This window comes from Sarcophilus harrisii, chromosome 3 (assembly GCF_902635505.1).
Source record: "Sarcophilus harrisii chromosome 3, mSarHar1.11, whole genome shotgun sequence".
Taxonomy (NCBI): domain Eukaryota; kingdom Metazoa; phylum Chordata; class Mammalia; order Dasyuromorphia; family Dasyuridae; genus Sarcophilus; species Sarcophilus harrisii.
The window spans coordinates 546,074,480-546,096,841 of NC_045428.1; the positions used below are offsets into that span (position 1 = coordinate 546,074,480).

At 58.0% G+C, this 22,362-nt stretch overlaps 1 protein-coding gene across 1 annotated transcript in view; it reads right to left on the reverse strand.

Annotated features, from left to right (window-relative positions):
- Window positions 1-270: 270 nt before the first annotated feature.
- Window positions 271-22,362, reverse strand: part of ADGRB2 (adhesion G protein-coupled receptor B2) — a 60,621-nt gene continuing 38,529 nt past the window's right edge. The window contains 27 exon segments of the mRNA XM_031961518.1: window positions 271-872; window positions 2,453-2,506; window positions 2,923-3,021; window positions 3,471-3,506; window positions 7,241-7,860; window positions 8,407-8,446; window positions 8,967-9,062; window positions 10,599-10,869; window positions 11,519-11,579; window positions 13,078-13,214; window positions 13,797-13,866; window positions 14,274-14,424; window positions 15,062-15,164; window positions 15,456-15,559; window positions 16,169-16,295; window positions 16,557-16,600; window positions 16,832-16,934; window positions 17,021-17,161; window positions 17,163-17,331; window positions 17,533-17,641; window positions 17,784-17,852; window positions 18,220-18,414; window positions 19,035-19,141; window positions 19,223-19,324; window positions 19,645-19,809; window positions 20,155-20,319; window positions 21,618-21,782. Coding sequence (XP_031817378.1) covers window positions 642-872; window positions 2,453-2,506; window positions 2,923-3,021; window positions 3,471-3,506; window positions 7,241-7,860; window positions 8,407-8,446; window positions 8,967-9,062; window positions 10,599-10,869; window positions 11,519-11,579; window positions 13,078-13,214; window positions 13,797-13,866; window positions 14,274-14,424; window positions 15,062-15,164; window positions 15,456-15,559; window positions 16,169-16,295; window positions 16,557-16,600; window positions 16,832-16,934; window positions 17,021-17,161; window positions 17,163-17,331; window positions 17,533-17,641; window positions 17,784-17,852; window positions 18,220-18,414; window positions 19,035-19,141; window positions 19,223-19,324; window positions 19,645-19,809; window positions 20,155-20,319; window positions 21,618-21,782 — 3,734 coding nt within the window. The 3' untranslated portion in view covers window positions 271-641.

Below are 22,362 nucleotides of genomic sequence, written 5' to 3' on the forward strand. Positions count from 1 at the left end.
AGCAGGACTGAGTCTCGGCGCCCCAGGTGCTTAAACTGAAACCTAGAAAGCTTTCTGGGTGGGAAGGCTCTGCTGGCTTTCCAGCACGGAAGTCTCAAGACTGGGACAGAACCTTGAGCTCCTTAGGATCCCTACTAGACATGCTCCAGGGCCCAAGCTCTGGCTGGGCTGAGCGTCAAGGAAATGCGGAAGGGGTTAGCCAGGCCCTGACTGAAATGCAGCCCATCCTCTCCCCCCCCCCCCCATCTAGAAGGTCACTTGGCAGGCAAATCCACAGAGCGAACTTTATTCCCAACAAAGATCCCCCCCAGCCCAGGGTGGGACAGACAAACGCACGGACAGGCTTGGGGGCAGGAGACATGGTGGCCTGGGGCTATAGGCTCTGAAAAATGAGGAGGGGGCCCCTGATTGTGCCTCCTTCCCGGGCCAGAAGCAGGTCTCTGGAGTCCAGCCCACCCCTCTCGTCTCCAGGGTCTCCACCTTGTCTGGAGCCAGAGTCCGGCTGTGTCTCCCTCCAAGGGCCAAGACCGCACACGAGAAGAGAAAAGGGGGGTCCCTGGCTCCTTGGTTTTTTTCCAAATTGGAGTGTGAAAATAGAGATATATATATATATTTATAGGTGCCTGGACACTGGCCAGGGCTCACACTTCCGTCTGGAAGTCACCGTCAGATGCATCCAGACCCAGGCCTGCCGATTCCCAGCGGGGGGTCCGGTGCAGCCCCATCCGCTCACGGGGTTTGGGGGGCAGTGAGCCCAGTGTCATTGCCTTGAAGGTGCTCCAACTCTGATGTCGTTGCTGCTGTTGCTGTTGTTGCTGCTGCTGCTGCTGCTGTTGCTGAGAAGGGGGCCTCTCTCCTGGGCTTATCTTCTCCTAGACAGGGAGGAAGAAAAATGGTAGAAAATAAGCATTTATTAAACACCCACTGTATGCTCAGCATTATGTTAAACTCTTTACACAAATATTATTTCATTTAATCCTCACAGTTCTGGGAGCACAATTCTAGGTGCTATTGTTGTTGCCATTTTACAGCTGAGGAAACTGAGGCAGAAAGCGGGTAAGTGACTTGTTCAGGGTCATGCTAATTATCCGAGGCTACATTTGAAGTCAGGAATTCCTGGCTCTGGGTTTAGTGCTCTGTGTCCAGCGCCACTTAGCTGCTGCTGGTAGGGAGAGTTGACCAGAACGGCTGCCCAAGCCATACTCTCCCTTCATTCCCTCGCGGAATATTCTCACCTGTCTCCCCCTGAAGTTTTACCTGTTAGGTGAAAAAGTTAAACAGCTTTCACCTTTGCCCACTCACTCCACTTTGCTCTGAGTGCACTTTCCCTCTCTCTCTTTTTAGCCATCCTGTATGGTTCTTAGATTGCTAGCCTAGGATTTCAGATAGAGAACTTTGGGAGGAACTTTAGAGCACCCCATCAAAGCTGAGAGGAACTTAGAACCCCGAGTGTCAGGCATAGGAGGGGATGTCAGAGCTGGAGAGGGGCCTTAAAACAGGATGTCATAGCAAAAGGAGACCTGAAGTAACCGAGTCGGAAGGAGCCTTAGAACATGGAACAGAACCAAAGGAGCTCTTAGAGCGTGGAACATCAGAGCCGGAATGGGGTCTTAGAATGTGGAACGTCAGAGTCAGAAAGGGGTTCTAGAGCACAAAATGTCATAGCAAAAAGAGACCTTAGAATATATAGTAACAGAGCTGGAAGGGGCCTTAGAACATGGAACAGAACCAAAGGAGCTCTTAGAGAGTGGAATGTCAGAGCCAAAATGGGGCCCTTGAGCACAGAAGGTCAAAGCAAAACAAGACCTTAGAATATATAGTAAAAGAACTGTTGTATTTTGTTTTCTTTCTCATTTTTTCCCTTTTTGATCTGATTTTTTGTGCAGCATGAAAATTGTGGAAATATGTAGAGAAGAATTGCACATGCTTAATCTAGATTGGATTACTTGCTGTCTAGGGGAGGGAATGTAGGGAAGGGAGGGAAAAATTTTGGAACACAAAGTTATAGAAGGATGAATGTTAAAAATTATCCATATGTATATTTTGAAAATAAAAAGCTTTAATTAAAAAAAAAAGAACATGGAATGTCAGAGCTAAAATGGGGTCTTAGAATACAGAATGTCAAAGCAAAGTAGATCTTAAAATACAAAGTGACAAAACTAAATGAAGGTCTTATAACACGGAATGTCAAAGCTGGAATGAGGCCTTGGAACATGGGATGGCAAGGCTGGAAGGGACCTAAGGACATAGAATGTTAGAGTCGGGAGGGACCTTAAGGATCTAATCCAAATCTCATTTTACAGATGAGAAGCAGCGGCCCAAAAAGGTCAGGGTGAGGATGGGAGGTCACACAGCAAACATCAGGAGCAGAAATGGCGCTCCGGACCTGCCTGCCAGCCCCCCACCCCCGGATCCCTCCCAGACCCACTCCGACCCCAGGACTACCACTTACAGTGGAAACGCTGCGTTCAGCCCCGCCTGACGACACACTCCAGCGCTTTTCTCTCTGCAGAGGGAAGGAAGGGAGTCGAGGGTCAGGCACCCACCCGTGCCCACAGAATGCCCAGCTGGGTCACCCTCTGCCAGGTCATGGGGACCAGGAAAGATGCAGGGGCCCCAGAGTGAGCCAAAGCATCCTACACAGGGGGAGCAGGGACCCAGGGGATGTGGAGAGATTTTTGAACCTGGATCCTCTGACACTAGAGTCAGTGCCATTGCATGGTGCTTTAAGATACATCTAGTTTGTGGCAGCAAGGTAGGGCAGTGGATAGAGCCCCAGCCCTGAAGTCAGGAGGACCTGAGTTCAAATTTGGTCTCAGACATTTAATACTTCCTAGCTGTGTGACTCTAGGCAAGTCACTTAACCCCAATTGTCTCAGCAAAAAAAAAAAAAAAAAAAAGATAAATTTGGTTTCTTCTCACCTTGCCTGAGGCCGGGCCCCTGTAGCGATCGAAGGTGTGGAATTTCTGGTTCAGCTCGTGGTAGAGCTCTGAGTGTCTCTTCCGTGTGTGCATCACCTTCTGAGGGGACAGAGAGGCTCAGGAAGAAGAGCTCCTCCCCCTCCCCAGGCCCTTCTCCCTAGATGGTCCTTTGCCCTCTGCACTCCCCTGGAGCCACTGTCTTCTCATCCCCTGAACGCTGCTCACTACACACCCTGGTGGGCAATGGCTCCAGATGTGGCCCTGGAGTCACCTCGGCTTATAGCACTGGGGACTGAGAGAATGGGTCCCCCCGCCCCACTGCTTCCTGGGAGAGATCTAGCCTCTCCCTATCCCCTCTCACCAAAGAAAGGTCTTGGATGACAATCTTTTTTCCTAGATCCTAACAAAGGGGTATCCTCTGTCCCCAGGTCCTGATTCCTTGTTCCCCAGGACCGGGGCAAGGGGGGTAAAGGGGCCAAGCCATGGAGCATAAGGAGATTCCCCCAAGGACCCTGTAAGCACAGGCCCCCTCTCTCAGCAACCCTTACCTCAAAATCCAGGTCTGAGTAGCGTAGCTTTTTCCGCTGGGGTTGTCGTGGGGAGTGGGGGGAATTGGGAGGGAAGGAGAAAAAACTGCTTTAGTACATGATTGGGAGAGACAGTAAAAGGGCTTTGCTGAGGCGAGATCTGGTGTCAGAAAGCCAAGGGCACCTTAGGTCTGCCTCGTCCTTCTACTGTGAGGGCACCGTGGCACCGTGTGGACTCTCCCCGGGCCAGGGGGAAGCCTTGGGGCTGAGCCGTCCAAGCTTACAGAAGGCCCCAGGAGAGTACCTGGGCTGGAGGAGTGGCAGGGGCACAGACTCCAAGGGCTTCTCTCACGGGCATAATTCAGACCCAACTCCCCCCAGGGCCTTCAGGCCGACCAAGTCCCCCCAGCTCCCGGGACAGCTCCAGGCACACAAAGGGACTCGAGAGCATGGGTATGCACACAGGATGAAGAGGCGGCTAGAGGCCCACGTGCTCCCACAGACCCCAGCTAGCAGGCCCCAGGCCCCCTCCCCTCATCCAGCTCTCCCTCCTAGAGCCTGTCTTTCCTCCTCCTCCGCAAGCCTCCAAGGGAAACCCATCCCCACTCTTGGCCAAGGACGGACACAATGACCAATTCCCCTGCCCACACTTTTCCCTGCTCCATTCCCTCTCTCTTACTCTCCCCAGTCCCCAAACACCCTGGGCCTGCACCTCCTCTTGGAGACAAATGGTTCCTGAAAGGTCCCGGAGCCAAGGACCCGTAATGGTGTCGAGCATATAGGAGGTGCTCCATAAATGCCCCTTAGAAGTTCTGGGTTCCTTTTAGACTCAACTCAAGAGCCAGCTTCCATAGGAGTCTCTGTTCTCCCACATGCTGAAGCCATCCCCACTACGGCTGCCTCTAGCTAGTGCGTGAGTGTGTGACATGCTGAGACAGGTCCCTGGCCCGAAGGACAGACGTGGGGACTCGGGGGATTCTGGGGGCCGGGGTGTCCCACCTGCTCCTACTTGCATGCTCCCTTGGCACAGAGACTATTGACGCTCTTTCCTCGCATCTCCAGGACTCAGTGTGGGAACTGGTCACAGAAAGCCCCTAACAGACTGACTGACCGTTGGACTGGATTGGAGGGGCCAAAGTGGACCAAGGATCTGAAATCAGGGGCCCTGGGTGTGAGCTCTGGCTCTGCTGCTTCCTGCCTACATAGGCCTGGCCCACAGGAGGATCTGCCCAGTGGAAGGAGTTAGAGGAGAGCATCTCTGAGATTGCTTCCAGGGGAGCGGTGTGAGAGAGCACCAGCCTGGAACCAGAAACGTTCAAGTGCAAATCTGACCTCGGTGAGTCCTAGCTACGGGACTCTGGGCAAAGCACTTAGCCCTGCGTGCCTCAATTTCCTCATCTGTAAAATAAGGTGGAGAAGGAAATGGCAGAATACTCGGGTCTCTCTTCCAAGAAAATCCCCAGTAGGGTCATAGAGTTGGACAGGACCGAAATGACTAAACAGCAAACATTTCTTCTAGTTCTCAATCTTATAATTCTAGCTCCTACTTTGAGGTGCCAGACTCTCTGTCGGTCTCTCTGCTCTCTGAGCGTCTGAATCTCTCTATCTCTATCTTTCTCTCCCCCTCCCTCTTTCTCCTTCTCTACCTTTCTCTCTCTGTGTCTCTGTCTGATTCTCTTTCTCCCTTTCCTTCCTCCTCCTCCTCCTCCTCCTTCTCTCTCTCCATCTTTCTCTCAGTCTATGTCTCTGTGTCTTCGACTCTTTGTTTCTCTGTCCTTCTCTCTCTGTTTCTGTCCTGTGGGTGTCTGTCTCTTTCTGTCTTTGTCTCTGTCTGTGTATGTCTGTCTCTGTCTCTTCTCTATTATCTCTCTATTTCTCTTTCTCTTCCTCTCTCTTTTTCTCTCTGTTTCTCTGTGTGTGTCTCTGTCTCTATCTCTTCTCTGTTATTGCTCTCTATTTCTCCTCTCTTTGTGTTTCTCTCTGAATCTTCTGTCTCTTCTCTATTTCTTCCTCTCTGTCTGTCTCTGTCTCTTTCTCTCTCTGTCTCTTCTCTCTTTTTTCTCTCTCTCCCCTCCCACCATCCCCTAGCCTAAAACTGAGAATCAGTAGCTCACTAGGATTACCCCCAACCCTGCATCCAGATCCCAAAGTCACTAACTCTCAGAACTTGAAGGAACTTCAGAAATCACTTAGTCCAGCTCCTCATTCTTACAGAGGAAGAGACTTAGCCAATGTCACACGGTGAGTGAGCTCCAGGAAGAGCATCCAGGCCTCCCAATTTCGCTTTTCTAATCTGGCTCCGTTCTAGCCCCCTCCCACATGGCTGAAAAACCTTAAGGCCGTTAGTGACCTCCTGGTTCCCCAATCCAGTGGCCTTTCCTCAACTCTTCATCCTGTCCCATACCATCATCTGCAGGGAGCTGCTTTTGCCTTCCACGTGACCCTCTCACAGACGCCCAACCTTGCTTCTCTCTGGCTGTTCATTGATTCATCTCCCTTCTCCCCTCCCCCGGGGCTCTGCCTGGGTCATCTCTTCCCTTTCTCTCCTCTCTCTCTGGACCATTTCATCCACTCTCATGGCTTCAGTTATCCTTGCAAGTGATTCCCAGGCCCTGGTGGACATTCAGACTCCATAACATCCGGACCAAAGGACTCCATCCCTCTCTGGGACTTGCTCCTCCTCCCAAGTGGATCAGTACTTGCTTTGGCTTAGGGGCTCCTCTGCCTTCCTTCCTACTCTACCAGCCAGCCAGTCCCTATCACCTTCCCTTCCCTTCCCTTCTCTGCCTGGCCCCCCAGTTCAGGCCTTCAGCCCCTCCTGCCTAAGCTCAGACAGCCTCCCCAAACCCTTCTACTTCAGCCTTTCTAAGAAAGGCTCCGTCATCCCACCCTCCAAGGACCACTTCAGAAGACTAGAAATGGGGCAGGAAAGAATCACCCTGACGTCATCTAAGATAGTCAGGGTTAGAGAAGGACAGTTAATGAGTTCACAAACCCTGTTGATACTTCCCAGGATCAAGTCCCCCAGTTTCAGGGGGAAACCAAGCTTTGATTACAGACCGAAAAGGCTCAGGAAGCTCACCCTCTAAGTCGGGGGCTGAGTCGGGGCTGGCAGAAAGTTCTCCCTTATTTTTCTTTCTCTCAAATTGCTGTTGCAAGCAGACCTCCCCACCTCGCATCCTTTGCCTTCTCTCTAGAACCCGTCCCCTCATCTCTGCTCCCACTCTTGTACACCAGAGGCCCTCATTCTCCACGCTCCGGGACTCTGGGGACAGCCCCATCACATCTCCCCACCTCCCCCCTCTGCCCTCTGTTGCATCTGTCAGAATGACCTCCATGAGTGGCTCTCCTTGTCACATCCCTTCTCTGCTCAGAAATCCCCAACAGCTCCCTCTTAACTGCCAAGTCCGGCCTCCTCTGCCAGCATTCTGTCTGGGCCCCTCTGGCCTTGTCTCCTGCTTCTCCCAGCACTCCATGCTCTGGACAGCTGAATTCTGTCTTTCCCTCCAGCCTATGTCCCTGTGACCCCGCGGGCTCGTGCTGGTCTGTGGTCTGTTTGCCTGCTGAGTTCTTACCTGTCTTCTTAAAGCTCAATTCAAACGCTGCCTCCTCCAGGAAGACTCCCTGATCCCCCCCACCCTTCCATCGCCCTGTGACTGTGCCCAACTCCTTGGATTCTGCTTTGCTGCCCCGCCCCCATTATCTGGCCATGAATCATGGCCTAGCTGCTGAGCTCCATGTGGAAGGCCCTATGTCTCTCCTGCCCTTCCTCCTCCCGCCAGCCCGCTCACCTCCAGAGAGCCCAGCTTCATGGTGGAGCCAGGCACGGTTCGGGGCATGGTGCGGCTGCGTTCGCCCGGCTCGGGGGTGGGGCCCTGGCGAGTGCCCGATGGGGCTGGGGGCGGGGGCTGGAAGGGCACCCCATAGGGGTTCTGCAGAGTTCCATAGGCCGGGCCCAGCCCCAGGCCCACATGGTCCACGGACAAGAAGCTGGGGTAGGCCTCCGTCTGGGTCAGCCCCTTCCCCCCGCGCCGAGGGGTGCCCTCGGGCCTGGCCCGCTTGGTCTCCTCGCGGGCACCAGGCTGGAGGCTCAGAGTCCTCCGGGGCAGCACCGTGTACTCCCCCTCGCTCCCGGGGTCCCCAGACCGCAGCCAGGTGTAGTCCAGCTGCCGGAGGCTGCTCTCCCCACACATGTACACGGGGTTGCTGTCATGCGCATGGGGGGGCTCGCCCACACCAGGGGAGGGCACTGGCATGGGCACCAAGATGTTGCCCGGCAGTGGGGAGAAGTTTAGCCCACTCTCTGTGCCCATGAGGCAGGGTTTGGAGTCCTCATCCTCATCCAGCGACAGGCGGGACAGTGTGGCTGTGATGGTGGAAGGGTTGCAGGTATTGACTTCCTTGAACAGAACTGGGGGAAGGGGAGAGGGAGAGGACTCAGGAACACTGACAGACACCATGCCCGCCTCCGAGCCCTGCCACAAAGCCCATTCCCAGGACAGATCCAGACTGGATCCCTCTAAAGCAGAGGTAAAGCCTTGCCTGACTGACTGGTCCTGGATCAGGGTCTCAGATCCCGGGTGGGCCCCCAGACTCCCAGGCTGTCACAGCGGGGACCCTCACAGGTCACCCGCTCTGAAGTCAAGGAGGAGGAATGAATGCTGTTCCCCACCCCTTAGGCCCCCACATAGGTGCTCCTGCGTCCCTCCCCTCCCCTCCACATCACACATACAAGCCTCCTGCCCAAAGCCCCTCTTCCTGGCCAGGGCTGGTACCTTGAATGATTCCTGGGCAGAGCAGCCCAATGACATGAGCCCCCAACGCCTCGTGGCCCAGGAAGGGGACTCTTCCAGGTCCAGGTTCTTAGCCACGGTGCTCCCCTTTCCCTTTCCCACCGGGCTCCCTCCCCCCTACCCCCCAGCTGGGGTCTCACCACTCCCAAGCTTTCACACCTCACCTGTCTGACACGCCAAGTCCACGTCCTTTTCAAAATCTGTCTATAGGCAGAGAGGGGAAGGGGGTCGGGAAGAAGGGAAGAAAAAGGATAAAAGGGGCACTGGAAGGAAGAGGCTCTCCTCCTCTGCCCTGGACCTTCCCTCCCCTGAAGCTTGGTGGGAGGAACTAAACCGAGCTAGAAAGTTGCCCTAAAATAGAGAAGATTGAGTCGGAAGGTACCTTGGAAGTCAATCTTTTTACAGATGGGGAAACTGAGGCCCAGGAAGGAGGCAAGTCTTGCCCAGAGTTTCATAGTGAATTGGTGGCAAGGGCGAGACAAGATGCCAGCTCCCCTGACCATGCAGGACTCAGCCTCTTGAACCATGATGACGCTCTTATGTGCCAGTGAAGCCCTTTCCCCCATCTTTTCTCCCAATCCTACAACTCAGGGGCAGGATCTGCTCAGTCTCAGTCCTCCTCAAGGTTAACTCTTGGGGCAACATGATGTGGGGCTAAGAGAACATGCTGAAGAGGGTCCCAGGTGCTTCTAGGGGGTCCACCTGCCCTGCCCACATCACTCACCATGACCTGGATCTGCCCATTCTTACAGGATCCGGGCGAGTTCTCATTGTCCTGGCTCTTGCAAACCCCAATCTGGCATTTCACTACATCTTGGACCTAAGCCAGGCAAGAGGCATCGGTGGGTCCTGGACCTGGAAATCCTAGCCTAGGACTCCACCCGTCCATTCTCTCCCCCCACACCCCCCCAGTCGAGAAGGCTGGGAACCGCCCAGGCTCTCGGGTCCAACTCAGCTCCTTGATCCTCCCAGAGACAGCTACTTACTCTCCCAGATCCTTGCTTCCCTGGGCCTGTCCTGCCCACGCCCACAAAGTCAGATCCTCCCATCCCGAGATGGAGAGAGCAGGGATGAGGTAGAGGAGGAAGAGATGGAAGACTGTGCAGAGGGAGATGGCAGAGATGGAGAAGGACAGGAACAAAGTGAGGAGACAAGGACTGGGGAGAGACAAGAACTGGACAGAGATGGGCACCTGAGGGCCAGGAAACATCTGGAAGCTAAATGAGAATGGGCAAGGTGAGATGGGAGAGATGGGAGAGATGGGAGAGGCAGGAGAGATGGAGAGATGGGAGAGATGGGGAGATGGGAGAGATGGGAGAGACAGGAGAGATGGGAGAGATGGGTGAGATGGGAGAGATGGGAGAGATGGGAGAGACGGGAGAGATGGAGAGATGGGAGAGATGGAAAAGATGGAGAGATGGAGAGATGGGAGAGACGGGAGAAATGGAGAGATGGGAGAGACGGGAGAGATGGAGAGATAGAAGAGATGGAGAGGTGGAGAGATGGGAGAGATGGAGAGAGATGGAGAAATGGGAGAGGTGGGAGAGATGGAGAGATGGAGAGAGAGAGACAGAGACATATCTAGAAACAGAAAAAAGAGACACAGAAAGAGACAGAAATAGAAAGAAGAGATTTAAAGAGTCAGAGACAGAGAAACAGAGACAAAGAAAAACAGCGAGACAGAGAGAGGAAAGAGGAGACAAAGAAAGAGAGACAGGGAAAGAGAAGAGACATAGAGACAGAAACAGAGTCAGATACAGAAAGATGGAATCAGAAAGAGAGAGAGACAGAGAGCCAGCCCCTAGAGAGGCCCAGAAAGACCCAAGCTGGGAGCTCATGGGGAGAATCCTCTTGGACACTTGGCAAGGAGACCCAAATTCTGACTCCCTGTGACCCCATCTGAGGTTTTCCTGAGAAAGATAGTGGAGTAGTTTGCCATTTACTTCTCCAGCTCATTTTACAGATGAGGAAACTGAAGCAAATAGATTTTTTTTCCCAAGTCACTGCTAGGAAGTGCCTGAGATTGGATTCTCTATCCTTGTGTCACCTAGCTGCCCTTCCTCTACCACCAGACCAGGGGCAGAGCTATTGACCCCTCAGAGGGGTCTCTCTGCTCTCCCCCACTTGTGCCTGAGACTCCCAGAGCTCCAAGGACACAGGACCCTTGGTCAGTGATGGCCCCACCGAGGGCGCTGAACCCAGCCGGGGAGGGGGGACGGTCCCTGTGAACAGCCCCTGTCCCCAGTATCTGTGAGCTCAGGAGCAGGCCCTTCTCCGGTCCTTGCCCCCTTCCTCTGAACCACCAGGGGACAGAGTCCCCAGAGTCAGGGCTGGGAGACAGGGGTCGGGTCCCTACCTCTCTTCGCAGAAAGCAGTGCACGGCGATGATGACAAAGCCCTGGACAGAGTTGAAGATGGCGAAGAGGACCTGGAAGAGGATGGGGGCCTGTCCCGGGGTGGGGACAGGGACATCCAGGTGGGGACAGCAGACCACGGGAGCCCAGGCAGGCCCCAGGGAGCAAAGAAGGTGGTGGGCACACGGCCCCTCGGCACCCCCAATCCCCGGACCGGGTTGGGAGCTTTTTGCGCTGCGGGGACCCCTCCGGGTCCGGGAGAAAGGATCAGAGCTGGGTTGCACGAGGGAAGTCAGGCCCAGGGGAGAGAAAGGAGAGCAAAGAGGACCAAAAAGTTCGAGACAGACAGAACAGGATGAAGAGTTTGACCCTGGCCTCATTTTACAGAGCGGGAAACTGAGGCACCAGGAAGGGGGACCCGCCCAAAGTACAGGAGGGACCAGATGAAGCCTGGGAAATTGGGGGAATCCTTTTTGTGTTAGCCTCCCAGAGGAACCTTTAAAGATTTTGGCCCCGAGGGCACAGGAAGAAAAACGGAAGGGGGAGTTTAGAAGAAAGAAGGGGAGGGGTGGGAGAAGAGAAGAACGGAAGAGACAGAAGGGGTTTGTAGTGGGAGAGAAGACAAGAGAGAAAGGAAAGAGAAGAGAAGAGAAAGGAGAAAGAGAGAAAAGGAGGGAGAAAGACAGAGAGAAAGAAGGGGGTTGGGGGGGGGGGAACAGACAGACAGAGAGACAAGAGACAGAGACCGAAACTGAGATTGAAAGAAAGGCAGAGACAAGATGAAGAGAGAGGAATAAGAGAGTGAAGGAGTGACTGAAAGGGGCTGGGGATGAGTCTCCCCCAAACCCACACTGCTCCCTCTGCAGCCTGAAGGCAGGAGTTTGAGCCTGCGTGCCAGAAGGCTCAAGGACATCACCGGTACCCCTCGTTCAGAGGCCCCCGTCTGACTTTTGTCCCTTCCCCTTCCCTGACTCCCTCCAGAGCTGAGGGGAGAGGAAGAGGATTGAGGGACTCCTGTGCCCCAGGGAAGGAGAGTGGCCGGCAAGACCCCCTCATGCTTGGCGCTTCCCCCACTGGCATTGGTGCTCATGAGATGGCAAGGGTCAGATTAAAGGGTCTGTCTGGGCTCACGGCATCGCAAGTGAGACGATAACAAGCTGGAAATTGTTGAGGGGCTTGGGACCCTCGTCACAAGATCAGTGGAAAGAAGCATTTAGTTTAGGTAAGAAAAGTGGGGGTTAGTGGGAGGGAGGGGGTAGAGCTGCACTAGCCCTTTAAGGATCTGCAGGGCTGTCATAAGGAAGAGCTCAGATCCTTGCTCCATTCAGCCCCAGAAGGCAGAGCAGAAGGTGCCGAGAAGGCTTTGATTCTGTCTCAAAGGAGAATGGGCTCCCTCCTGGGAGGTAGTGAGCTCTCCGTCACCAGAGAGCTCCAAGGAGAGATGGAACTGACCACTTCTTTGCTAAAGGTGCTGCAAGCGGGCTTTCTGCTTTAGAGGCTGCCCTCCGAGGTCTCCCCCCCCAGATTTCCAAAGGACTGAGGGTCAGAAGGGACCAGAGAGACCCATGGGACCGACTCTCCCCCTCTTTTTTCTTTTTTAAGGGTAAGAAAACCGAGATGAGGGGTAAGGGGCGGGAACTGCACTGGGATTCCTCGGGACACTAATGGCCACCTGAGAGTCCTCAGGTTCTCGAGCAAGGAGATGGGACAAGCCAGACTGCCCGTCCTCGGGGTCCCCTTCTCCAAGAAGGTCCCTGAGCTCCCCCAGTGCCAGCCCCCCTCCCCTCCACCCAGCCCCCCTTCCCCACCCACCCGCCCATGGGGCAGGACTAACATGGCATTCCTGGCTGTGACGATGAGGGGGGGCTGGGGACCATTCCCGGCAAGGGAGGAGGAGGGAGGGGCCAGGGGCCCCTTTGCGGGGTTGGGGGCCAGCACGGGGAGGAGAGGGAACGGAAACCAGGGGGAGGAGGGCGGCCACCCGGGGGAAGGGAAGGGCAGAAGAAAGGAGGCTGGGGGGCCGGCCAGCCCTGTTGCCACCCGGGCTTTTACTCCTGGGACCCCTTGGGGCAAAGGTTTGCCAAGAGGGCCCTTGGGGAGGGAGGAATAGGGCCCAGCCCCTTTTAAGGGGTGGGCGAAGAAGGGGGCCCAAAGCCCGCCTTTGGCTAGCCCTTGCCTTGTTAGTCTGGGTTTCTGACTTTTGGGAAGACTGTTCCTCCTGCCCTCCCGGGGGCCCTCCCTGCCCCCCGTGGGGTGCGGGCAGCCAAGGCCCGGAGGGGGGATGGGCCCTGACCCTGTGCCCCCAAAGGGCCCTTTGGGGTGGGCAGAAAGGGGGGCCTAGGGACCAGGTCAGCAACGGCTGTTTAGACGTCGAGATCCCCAAGGGTATGAGGGAAGCTGATTCCAATAGCCCCCCAAGAAAGGGGTGGGGTCCAGTTCCGGAGCCCCTCCAGGGTGGGAAGGGTGGGAGAACCCAGCCACCTGGCCCAGAGGCAGGGGGATGGTCCGGCTGACCCTGTATGCCCAGGGACCCGAGGCAAGGAGCACCTACCAGCACGATGACCGCCGCGGGGCCCACGAAGGCATAGAGAAGCCCCCCCTCCAGGGAGAGCCAGCAGCTGCGGCAAGAACAAGGCTGTCAGAGGGGCCCGATCCCAACACCCAGCCCTCCTCATTTCACAGACAGGTAAACTGAGGCAGAGCTCTCTGCACCCTCTCCCAGTCCCACTCTAGCCCCCACTCAGCCAAGCCACCCCAAGGAAGCCCCCTCTGTGTCCTAGCCCCCTCCCTCACTAGGAGCCCCCTCTCACATCGGCAGGCACTTCATACAGCTCAGACACCGTCCCAGAACTACTGCCCTCACTGTGCCTCAGGGGAAACTGAGGCAGGGGGCAATGAGGGGGAGCCTAAGGCTGCCTCCTGGGCCAGGAGGCCTTTGCTTCCTGTAAGCCTCGGCCAAGGACAGCCTCCCCAGAGCCTTTCCACTCTGAGCCTCCCTCCCGCCACCTTGTTTCCATCCTCCCCTAGACCACAGACTCCTTGGGGGCAGGGCCCGACTCATTCTAGGCCTCCCTGGCCCTGGGCAGGCGCCTCACACAGAGGGAGAGTTGGATGGATGACGGAGTGCCCCTGCCCTGCCCCCAAAGACCCTCACACCGTCCCCCTCCCTGCCCCCAGCCCCCCCCGAGCGCCTCACGTACTAGCTGGCTGTGCCGTAGCCTTTCGTTCGGGTGAAGCCGACTGACACAGCCACCACCAGAGCGGGCAAGCCTGGGGAGAGAGGGCAGTCAGGAGGCAGGAGCCTGGGGAGGCTGGGATCCTCCTCCTGCCTCTGGATAGATGGAGACACAGCATGCTGGCCATCATGTGAAGGTGGGAGCCCAGATGGAGACTTGAGGCTCATTTTATAGATAGGAAAACTGAGGCCCCAAAGATGATAATGATGAATTGGTAACAGAACCCTGCTCCCAGACTGGGGGGAGGCACCCCTGCTCCCCCTGCTCCCATCACATAGGGTCGGACTACAGGCAGTGCACTTCGGACCCCCAGCTGCACTGAGCAGGGGCTGGGACATCCTTCCCTCCCTCCTGAGGGAGGGGATCCCAGCCTCATTTCCAGACTGAGGGGCTAGGTCCAGAAGCCCCCACCCGGGTCCCCTCTGCTGCTCTCCCACTCACCCCACCCCAGGCACAGGAAGCGCTTGCGGACCAGGCGTGTGCGGATGCGGCCGATGACGGACAGGTAGGACTGCCAGGCCTCCGTGAGCACCCAGCAGAAGGAGGAGAGGAAGAAGAAGTGAAGGAACGCCGCCGTCATGGTGCAGACGCCCTGGAACGGGAGGGAAGAGCTTGTTCCTCCGCTGCCCCCTCTCCATGGCCCTCCCTTTGGCCCAATGGCCAACAAGGCCGCCGCCCCCCAGTAACCAGAGACCCCTGCAAGCCAATTCTCCCCTTTTACCACCCGGGAAACTGAGACTAAATGACGAGTCTGCATTGGGAGCGCAGAACCCTCGACACTGGAGGGAGGGTGCCAGAGCTCAGAGGAGCGGGAAAAATCTGAACTCGGGTCCCCTAATCTTGAGAGGAGGCCCTTTCGCACGCCCACACTGCCCGACCTTGGCTCCGGGGGCGCCCCTGCTGGCTCTCCAACGGGGCAGGCCTAGCAGCTGGCACTGCTTCAGACTCCTGTGGAGCAGGAGGGCACTGGGCCCCTCCCCCTTCCCAGCGTGCCAGAGGCTCCCAGAGCCCCCCCTTCCAGTGCCCACACACAGCACGACACAGGCCCGGTGACAGGCTCAGGCAGCCAGGAGAGGCGGGAGCCCACCCACGCTCAGATGCAGCTCCAGGGACAGACGCAGACGCCAAGCCGGCGCTGTCACGGGCAGAGGGGCGTGAGTGCTTCCCCCGCCGAGCCCCCCACGGCCCCCAGGGGCCCCTCATAGCCCCACCTCAGGCCCGGCACCTGCCTTGCTCAGGATCTGGGACTGCCCCACCAGGATGAGCACGTTGGAGGCCAGGATAGAGACACAGAAGTTCAGGAGGATGATGGAGCGCTCGGACTTGATGAATCTAGGGGGACAGAAAGGTCATGGGGAGAGATGTCTGCTGCCGAGGGGCTGGGGCACAGGGGCGGTCCCACATGTCCCCAAGCGCCTCCCTGCAGCGCCGCTCACAAAGGGCCCATCGGTGCCCAGGGCAGGGATTTGTCCAAGGCCACACAACCAATATGGGACAGGACAAGCACCCAGAACCTGGGATTCTAGGCTCTGGATTCCAGGTTCTTTCACCGGCCTCTATCCGGGTCCCCAGCTGCCTCCCTCCCTCCCCACCGCCCCTTGGCCCTCACATGCACGCACCCACCTCCAAAAGGCAGCATAGATGGCAAGAAGGGTGAGCAGGGCCATGCAGGAAACAGCGCAGCCGATCATGAGGGGCACGGAGGGGGCACCTGAGAGCTCCAGACTCTAGGCCAGAGAGAGGGGGAGTCAGGGAGCAGCAGATGGGGGGCCTCAGAGGAGAGGCAGCTCAGCTCTAGCTCCCTCTACCCCCAGAGGTTCTCTATGGGGGTCAGGCTCAGCTGGGACTGTCCATGCTGGGGACTCCTTGGGTCACAGGGATGATACACGGGGGGTCAGAGCTGGGAGGGCCCTTAGAACCCAGAGTGTCAGAGGAAGAAGGAACCCTAGAATATAGAATATCAGATGGGACAGAGACCCTAGAACCCAGAAGATCAGAGCTAAGAATATGGAATGTTAGAGGTGAAAGGAAGCTTAGAATACAGAATGTAAAAAGATAAGGGCCCTTAGAACCCAGGATGTCAGTGGAGAAGGGCCTTAAATGTCCCCCAGCCTGCTTCTCTGGTTTTACAGATGGGGAAACTGAGCCTCAGAATGGGGATGGGCCATGCGAGCAGAGGCTCCTCCGCGGCTCTCCATGACGGAGCCGCCCAGGGAGAGGGGCAGAGGCGGGGGCGGGAGACTGGTCCCTACGGTGCCTCATGGCGATTCCGCGGACACACACACACGTGAAACGCCAGAATGGCTCTCTTTCACACACTGCACACACCCCCTCACCAGGTCCTTGGGCAACTGCGCAAGGACGGCAAAAGTAGACAGCTGCTGGCACTGGCAACGTGTGTGGGCCGGCTGGGTCTCCAGGGTCTGGCAGCTGTCTGTGTCCCACTCCCCGGAGCTGGCGTCCCTACAGACAGGGAGGCAGCCTGGTCATGAAGGCAGAGGGGCCTCCGGTCCACGGCCCAGAGCCAGTCTGAGTGCCTGGGGTCCGGAGGGCGGTGCCCCCATACAGAGAGGTGTCCAGGGGGAGTGGAACAGTCAGGGTGAGTCAGTCAGTGGCCTAGCCGGGCCCTCCCACTGACCCGAGCAGCTCTGCCTCAGGCCAGGCTGGGCTCCGGGGCCCAGGTCCAAGGCCAGGCCGGCTGTCTCTGGGCCCCTGTGTACTCACGCTCTAGAGTAATCCCATGTGGCACAGTGGGGATCTGAGGTACCCTGTAGGACAGAGAGACGCCGGGTCAGGGGAAGTCGGGCCTAGCCCCCAGGCCGCTCTCTTTCCCCCTGCCCCACCCTGCGGAAGTGTGAGGGCAGAGGACCAAAATGAGGGCAGCTGTGGGGTGCTGGGGCAGAGAGAGAGGGTGCCGTGGCAGAGATGGAAGAGAAACCAGGGTCTCCACGCTCCCACCCCGGGGAGCCTGGGCCTGGGTGCCCCTTGATCTCACTCACATTGATGACGTGAGACAGCTCCACAGTAATGAGGGGTTCCGTCGGCTTGGTGGGCGGCCGGACTGTGACCGTCAGGACCCTGGAACTAACTGCCAGCGGGGGCCTGTGGACAAGGGAACGGGGTGAGGGCTTGGGACAGACAGATTCCCCGCGGGGATCCACCTGAGGGGTCCCCAGACTTGGCCCTACCTGGGGGCCGGCAAGATGAGGCCCAGAGTCCGGTACAGCACGGCTCCGATCACAAAGTAGGAGGATTCATCGGTTTCTGGGGGTAGAGGGAGACACAGGGTCGAGGGGGCCATGGGTATGTGACCCGGCCTGGCCCCCCGGGCCTAGTGCAGGGCAGGTCTTACCAGAAGATGGGAGGCTCAGCACCTCCTTGGGCAAGAAGAGCCGGTCCTCTGAGTGCCGGGCCCAGTCCTTCATGCCCCGGCGGCCCCGCATGGGAAAAGTGATGTCGCTAGAGACGGCAGACACCGGCTCCCTCTGGATGCTGATCACTGCAGGGGCCAGGCCAAGGGAGGCCCGGCGGCGCCGAGAGTCCCAAGAGACAAGGGCACCACAGGGAGAGACAGGGAAGGGGAAAGAGAGCATGGAGAGGTGAATCAGTACCGTCTCCCCAGGGCACTGCCCAGCTCTGCTGTGCTCCCAGCCCAGCCCCCCCTTGCCATCCCTCCAAGGGAGCGCAGCCCAGCCCATACCCAGGTTGTCGGTGACGATGAGGGAACTCTGAAAAGCCTTGAGCGCATCCCCCACCAGATGGATGAAATCCTCCACCACCCGCAGCAGGTGCACAGAGCCTGGGGACACCTGGAAGCCACAGGCAGCATGAGGAGCCCACCTGGAAGTCCAGGGCCGGGGAAAGGGCCCCCGCCTGCTCTTGCTGAGCCCCCAAGCTCCCACCCACAGCCCAAGGCCCTGCACCTCCCTGGGGCTGCCCAGGTCCCCTTACCTGTTGAGCATCATCCCACTTCTCCTTGTTCTCGGCATCCACCATGTAGCTGACAACCTGAAAGAAGCGCTGTAGGGGGAGGGAGAGCTTAGGTGGATGTCCAGGTCGTGCTGGGTCCTGGCACTGTCTGCCCCCCGAGCCCACACAGAGAGCTCCCAGAAGCCATGCCTTGCCAAAGGTGGCGGGGCACCCCTTCCTCTTCTACCCCCCAAGGCCCCCGGGGCAGGCTCCCTCTGGATGCTGGTCATGCAGGGGGGCCAGGGCCATATCTGTAAGGGAGCTTTCAGAGCACATGTGGAAGGATGGACCCCTGCAGGTCCCCCAGGGAGTGGCCATGTGGCCAGCTTATCCCCCACGTCCATGTACAGTGAGGGGGTCAGGTCCAGTGACCCCTGGGGTCAGCAGCTGCCCAGTGCTAAGCGCCCAGCCCTGCCACCTGGACATCATCTGCCGAGGGCACATAGGTGGCTCTCTTGAAAGTGTCGGTGACGTTCCTCAGGATGTCCACAGAGAAGAGCAGGTCCCCGCTGTAGTAGGTGCGCCGGGCCAGAAGCTCCAGCAGGCTTCGGACCACCTGAGACATGCCCTCGCCAGCCAGCATCCGCTGGCCCTTGGCCAGGTGTTCCCGCAGCTGGGGGGCAAGCAGGAGGGGGGGTCAGCTCTAGCCCTTCCCCAGGAACCAACACAGAGCCCCCCCAAGCCAACCACAGCCAGAGAGAGAGAGAGAGAGAGAGAGAGAGAGAGAAAGAGAGAGAGAGAGAGAGAGACAGAGAAATGGGGGAGGGGAGGGGAGATGGAGACAGAGACAGTCACAGAGACAGGGATAGAGACAGAGATCAGAGAGAGAAACAGAGACAAAAGAGAGAGAAAGAGGGACAGAGACAGTCACAGAGACAGGGATAGAGACAGAGATCAGAGAGAGAAACAGAGACAGAGGGGGGGGGGACAGAGACAGTCACAGAGACAGGGATAGAGAGAGATAGGAGACAGAAACAGAAAGAGAGAGACAAGGAGAGAGGAAAGCCAGGGATACCATGAGAGAGGCAGGGAGAGACAGACAGACACCTGGGAGGGACAGTTGGGGACCAGAGCAGCAGGACACACAGATAGACCCACAGGCGCAGGCTAGAGCCAGGCACACCTGTGTACAAATCCTGAGGCAGTGGGAGCCAGGATCCCGACCGCCCTGCCCACCCACCCCCTCCTTTGCACCCCCGCTGGTGGGAAGAGGAGGTCCTGGGCTGCCCCTACCGAAAGGTGCAGGTAGCGGTACTCGTGCGAGATGCACCGGGCGAAGCTGGGCAGGCCCCAGTAGGCCACGCCCTGGGCGCTGAGCAGGCAGCGGCGGCTGGCAGACCCTGGAACAGAGAAGAGCGTCCGGCGTGGGGAATGAGCAGTGGGGTCGGTGGGGAAGGGGCGCAGGCGATGGCGGCCCCTACCTGTGGCGTTGGGCGGGCATTTGTTGTAGATGATTTCTCCCGCGGCAGTCTTCTTCCAGGTCATCAGCATGACGTACTCATCCCTGCACATCTCATGGAGGGCTAAGGAGGGGAGCAGCTGAGCCTGAGCCTGGGGGACCCGTGCCCACAGCCCCCTCTGCCAGCTGTCTCCCAGGTGACCTCGAGATCCCAAAGCCTTCCTGTAGAACAAAAGGAGCTCCTCCCTCTGCAGGAGACCTCCCAGCTCTGAGCAATCTCCCCTTAGGCAGGTGACCCCGGGAGGTTTCCTCGGCGCCTTCCCTGCAGCCATGCCCCTGGATCGGAGCCCCCCGTCCTGGCTCCTGGCATTCCTCTGGCCCTCTCTGGCATCTCCCTCCCGTCCCACCCCTGCTGGCAGCATGCTGGCCCTGGCGGGAAGGTACCTGGACACTTCTTCTCATTGCATGTCTTCACCTCCTCACCGCTGCCCTCACAGGGGTATCCCTGCACCCCTGTCCCCTGGCACATGCGGAAGCGTCGCTGCCAGCCTGTGTCACAGGTCTTGGAGCACAGGCTCCAAGGATTCCATGGGCCCCACTTGCCATCAGCTGCTTGGAGGAGGGCACCCGTAAGGTATGGGGGCAGAGGTCCAGGCGGGTGCCCACTTCCCTCCATGCCCTCTAGCCCTTGGATGCCCTGCCCAAGGGACAAGGTAGGGGCAGGGGGACGTGGGGGGATCCTGCTTGAAGCCACCAGAATGTGGAACTGGAAAAGATCCCTCTTATTCTATGGCTAAGGAAACCAGAAGCCAGAGAGCAGGCTTGCTCAGCATTACACTTGTGGAAAGCAGCAGAGCTGGGATTTGAGCCCATGTTCCCGGACACCTGAGCCCAGGGCTCTTTCGGCCCCACCACCCTTGACAGTGAGCTCAGGTCCTCCCCACCGCGGCTCACCTGGGCACTCCGGGTTGCTGCATTCTCGGGCATCAGCATGGGCACCCCGGCACTCGCCCCAGCCGTGGGCCGTCACACTACACCGGCGGCTGCGCTGCTGGGTCCCATTAGCACAGGACACGGAGCAGCGGCTCCAGGGGCCCCACTCCAGCCACTGACCTTCCACTGTCCCAGGGAGACAGAAACAGAGAGGATGCCGGATGGTGAGCTAAGGAGAAGGGGGCAGCAGCAAAGGGCATGGGGTTTAGAAGGGGTAGGGACCTCAGGGACCACCTAGTCCCCCCTCACTATACCAAGAGGGAAACGGAGGCCCATCACGGGCACTCAAAGGTGGTCCTGGGGATGATTTCTCTCTCACATTCTCCACCTCCAAATACAAATCTGGGACATTTCCACTGTGCCACGCTGGCTGGGTTCATACCCGAGGAGCACCTGTTCTTGAGTCCTGGCCCATAGAGGTGAGCCCACTCTAAGCCCCGAGGAGCAGGCCAAAGAACAAGGGAGGGAAAGCCTACTGCTCATGTCCTGTCCCCAGGCTCACCCCACCACAGGCATCACGAGCCGGGGCTGGGGTTCACCACTAGCCTGTGAGAACGGGAGCCATCAGAGGCCCAGAGGAGTCTCCAGGGGAAGGGTCTCCATAATCTGCTTCAGGACGCCAAGCCTCTTAACGCCCCTGACCCAAAACCAAGGTACTAAGTATGCCCCCGGTCCCAGGGACCCCTCCTCCTCACTTTGGGGGACACCAGGAAGAGGAGAAAGCATGTCAGCAGCAAGGCCCCCCGCTCCAGACTGATTTCTCTGGGGACCCGGGCTCTTTCTGAAGATCTGGGCTGGTTAAATCTCCCTCTAGGGAGTCTCCCCCATTATTCCTCCTGTCACCGTCATACACGTGTGCTCCTTTGTATTACAGAACAGAACCTGAGGTCCAGACAGTCCAAGAGATGCTTCCCCAAGGTCACCAGGCTGCTGTCCAGTGCTGGGCCTTCCCGTGGCCAAGGCCAGGGTTCTGAGGCACTTTGGACTCCGAGGATCATCAGGGATTAACCAGATGTCTGCCCCCAGACCCTCACAAACTCATCACTAGAAATCCGACTGCCCTTAAAGAATGGAGTTAGAGGTCTTTCCCCTCAGTTCTTTTGGGGGCCCATAATAAAGCAGGCACTGGAAAGACCCTCTACCCAAACCTCAGGGCTTCCCCTTCCAACCCCAGCAGCCAGGACACAGTTTGAAATCCAGGACGGGTCTCCCCATCTGGCCCCTTCCCACTCCAATGGCCCTCCCCAGCCCCAGCAAACCCCAACTCCAGCCCAGCCCACATCTTGGGCTCCTTTTTACCCAAGAGACTCAGTAGGTAACGCCAGCGCCCTGGCAAAGGAAGGTGAGGGGTCAACAGGACTGGGGGTGGTGAGGAAGGGGAGAGGGGAGCAGAGGAGAGGAGGGAAGGGGAGGGCGCTACTGACCCGGACAGGCAGCCAGGTTGCAGAGCTTAGTCTGCAGCTCGGGACCTTCGCAGGTCTTCCCACCGTGCTGGGGGGGCACACAGCTCCGCGTCCGGCTCCGGGACCCCCGCCCGCAGGTGCGGGAACACAGGCTCCAGGGCCCCCACTCCTCCCACAGGCCAGGAACTGTAAGGAAGCACGCCACCCAAGTCACCTCTCCCCACCCACCACCGCTTCCAGGCTTAACACACCCCAGGGAAGGCCAGGACCCCCAGCCCCAGCCAGGATCCCAGGACTGCCTCCTCCCAGCAAGCGGAAGGCCCCCCTACAATGACAGAGGAGGAAAGGACTTCACAAGAGCACCTGGTGCAACCCCTTCCTTTTTACAGGAGGGACCGAGGTCCAGGGGGCAGAAAGCATCAGTTGACAGTTACAACACAGGGGGAGCAGACAAGCCTCAAGCCCTGACTCAGGAGCAGAGCTCCTTCCACTACGCCACAGAAGCCATCAGCCCTTTGTCCAGATTCTGACCCTGGAGGAGGCCGGGTTCCAGTGCCATCACCCCCGTGTGCCTGAGGCAGGAGGGCAGGAGCACCATTTGCCCCTCCCCTGAAGGCTACAAGATGCCCCTTCCACTATCAGGCAGGAGAGAGCAGGTGGATGGGTGCGGAGGGTGGGCTCAGACAGTCAGAGCGAAGGGTTCCTCTGCACTACTCCCTCACTTTACAGATAAGGGAACTGAGGCTCAGAGAGTGGAAATTACTAG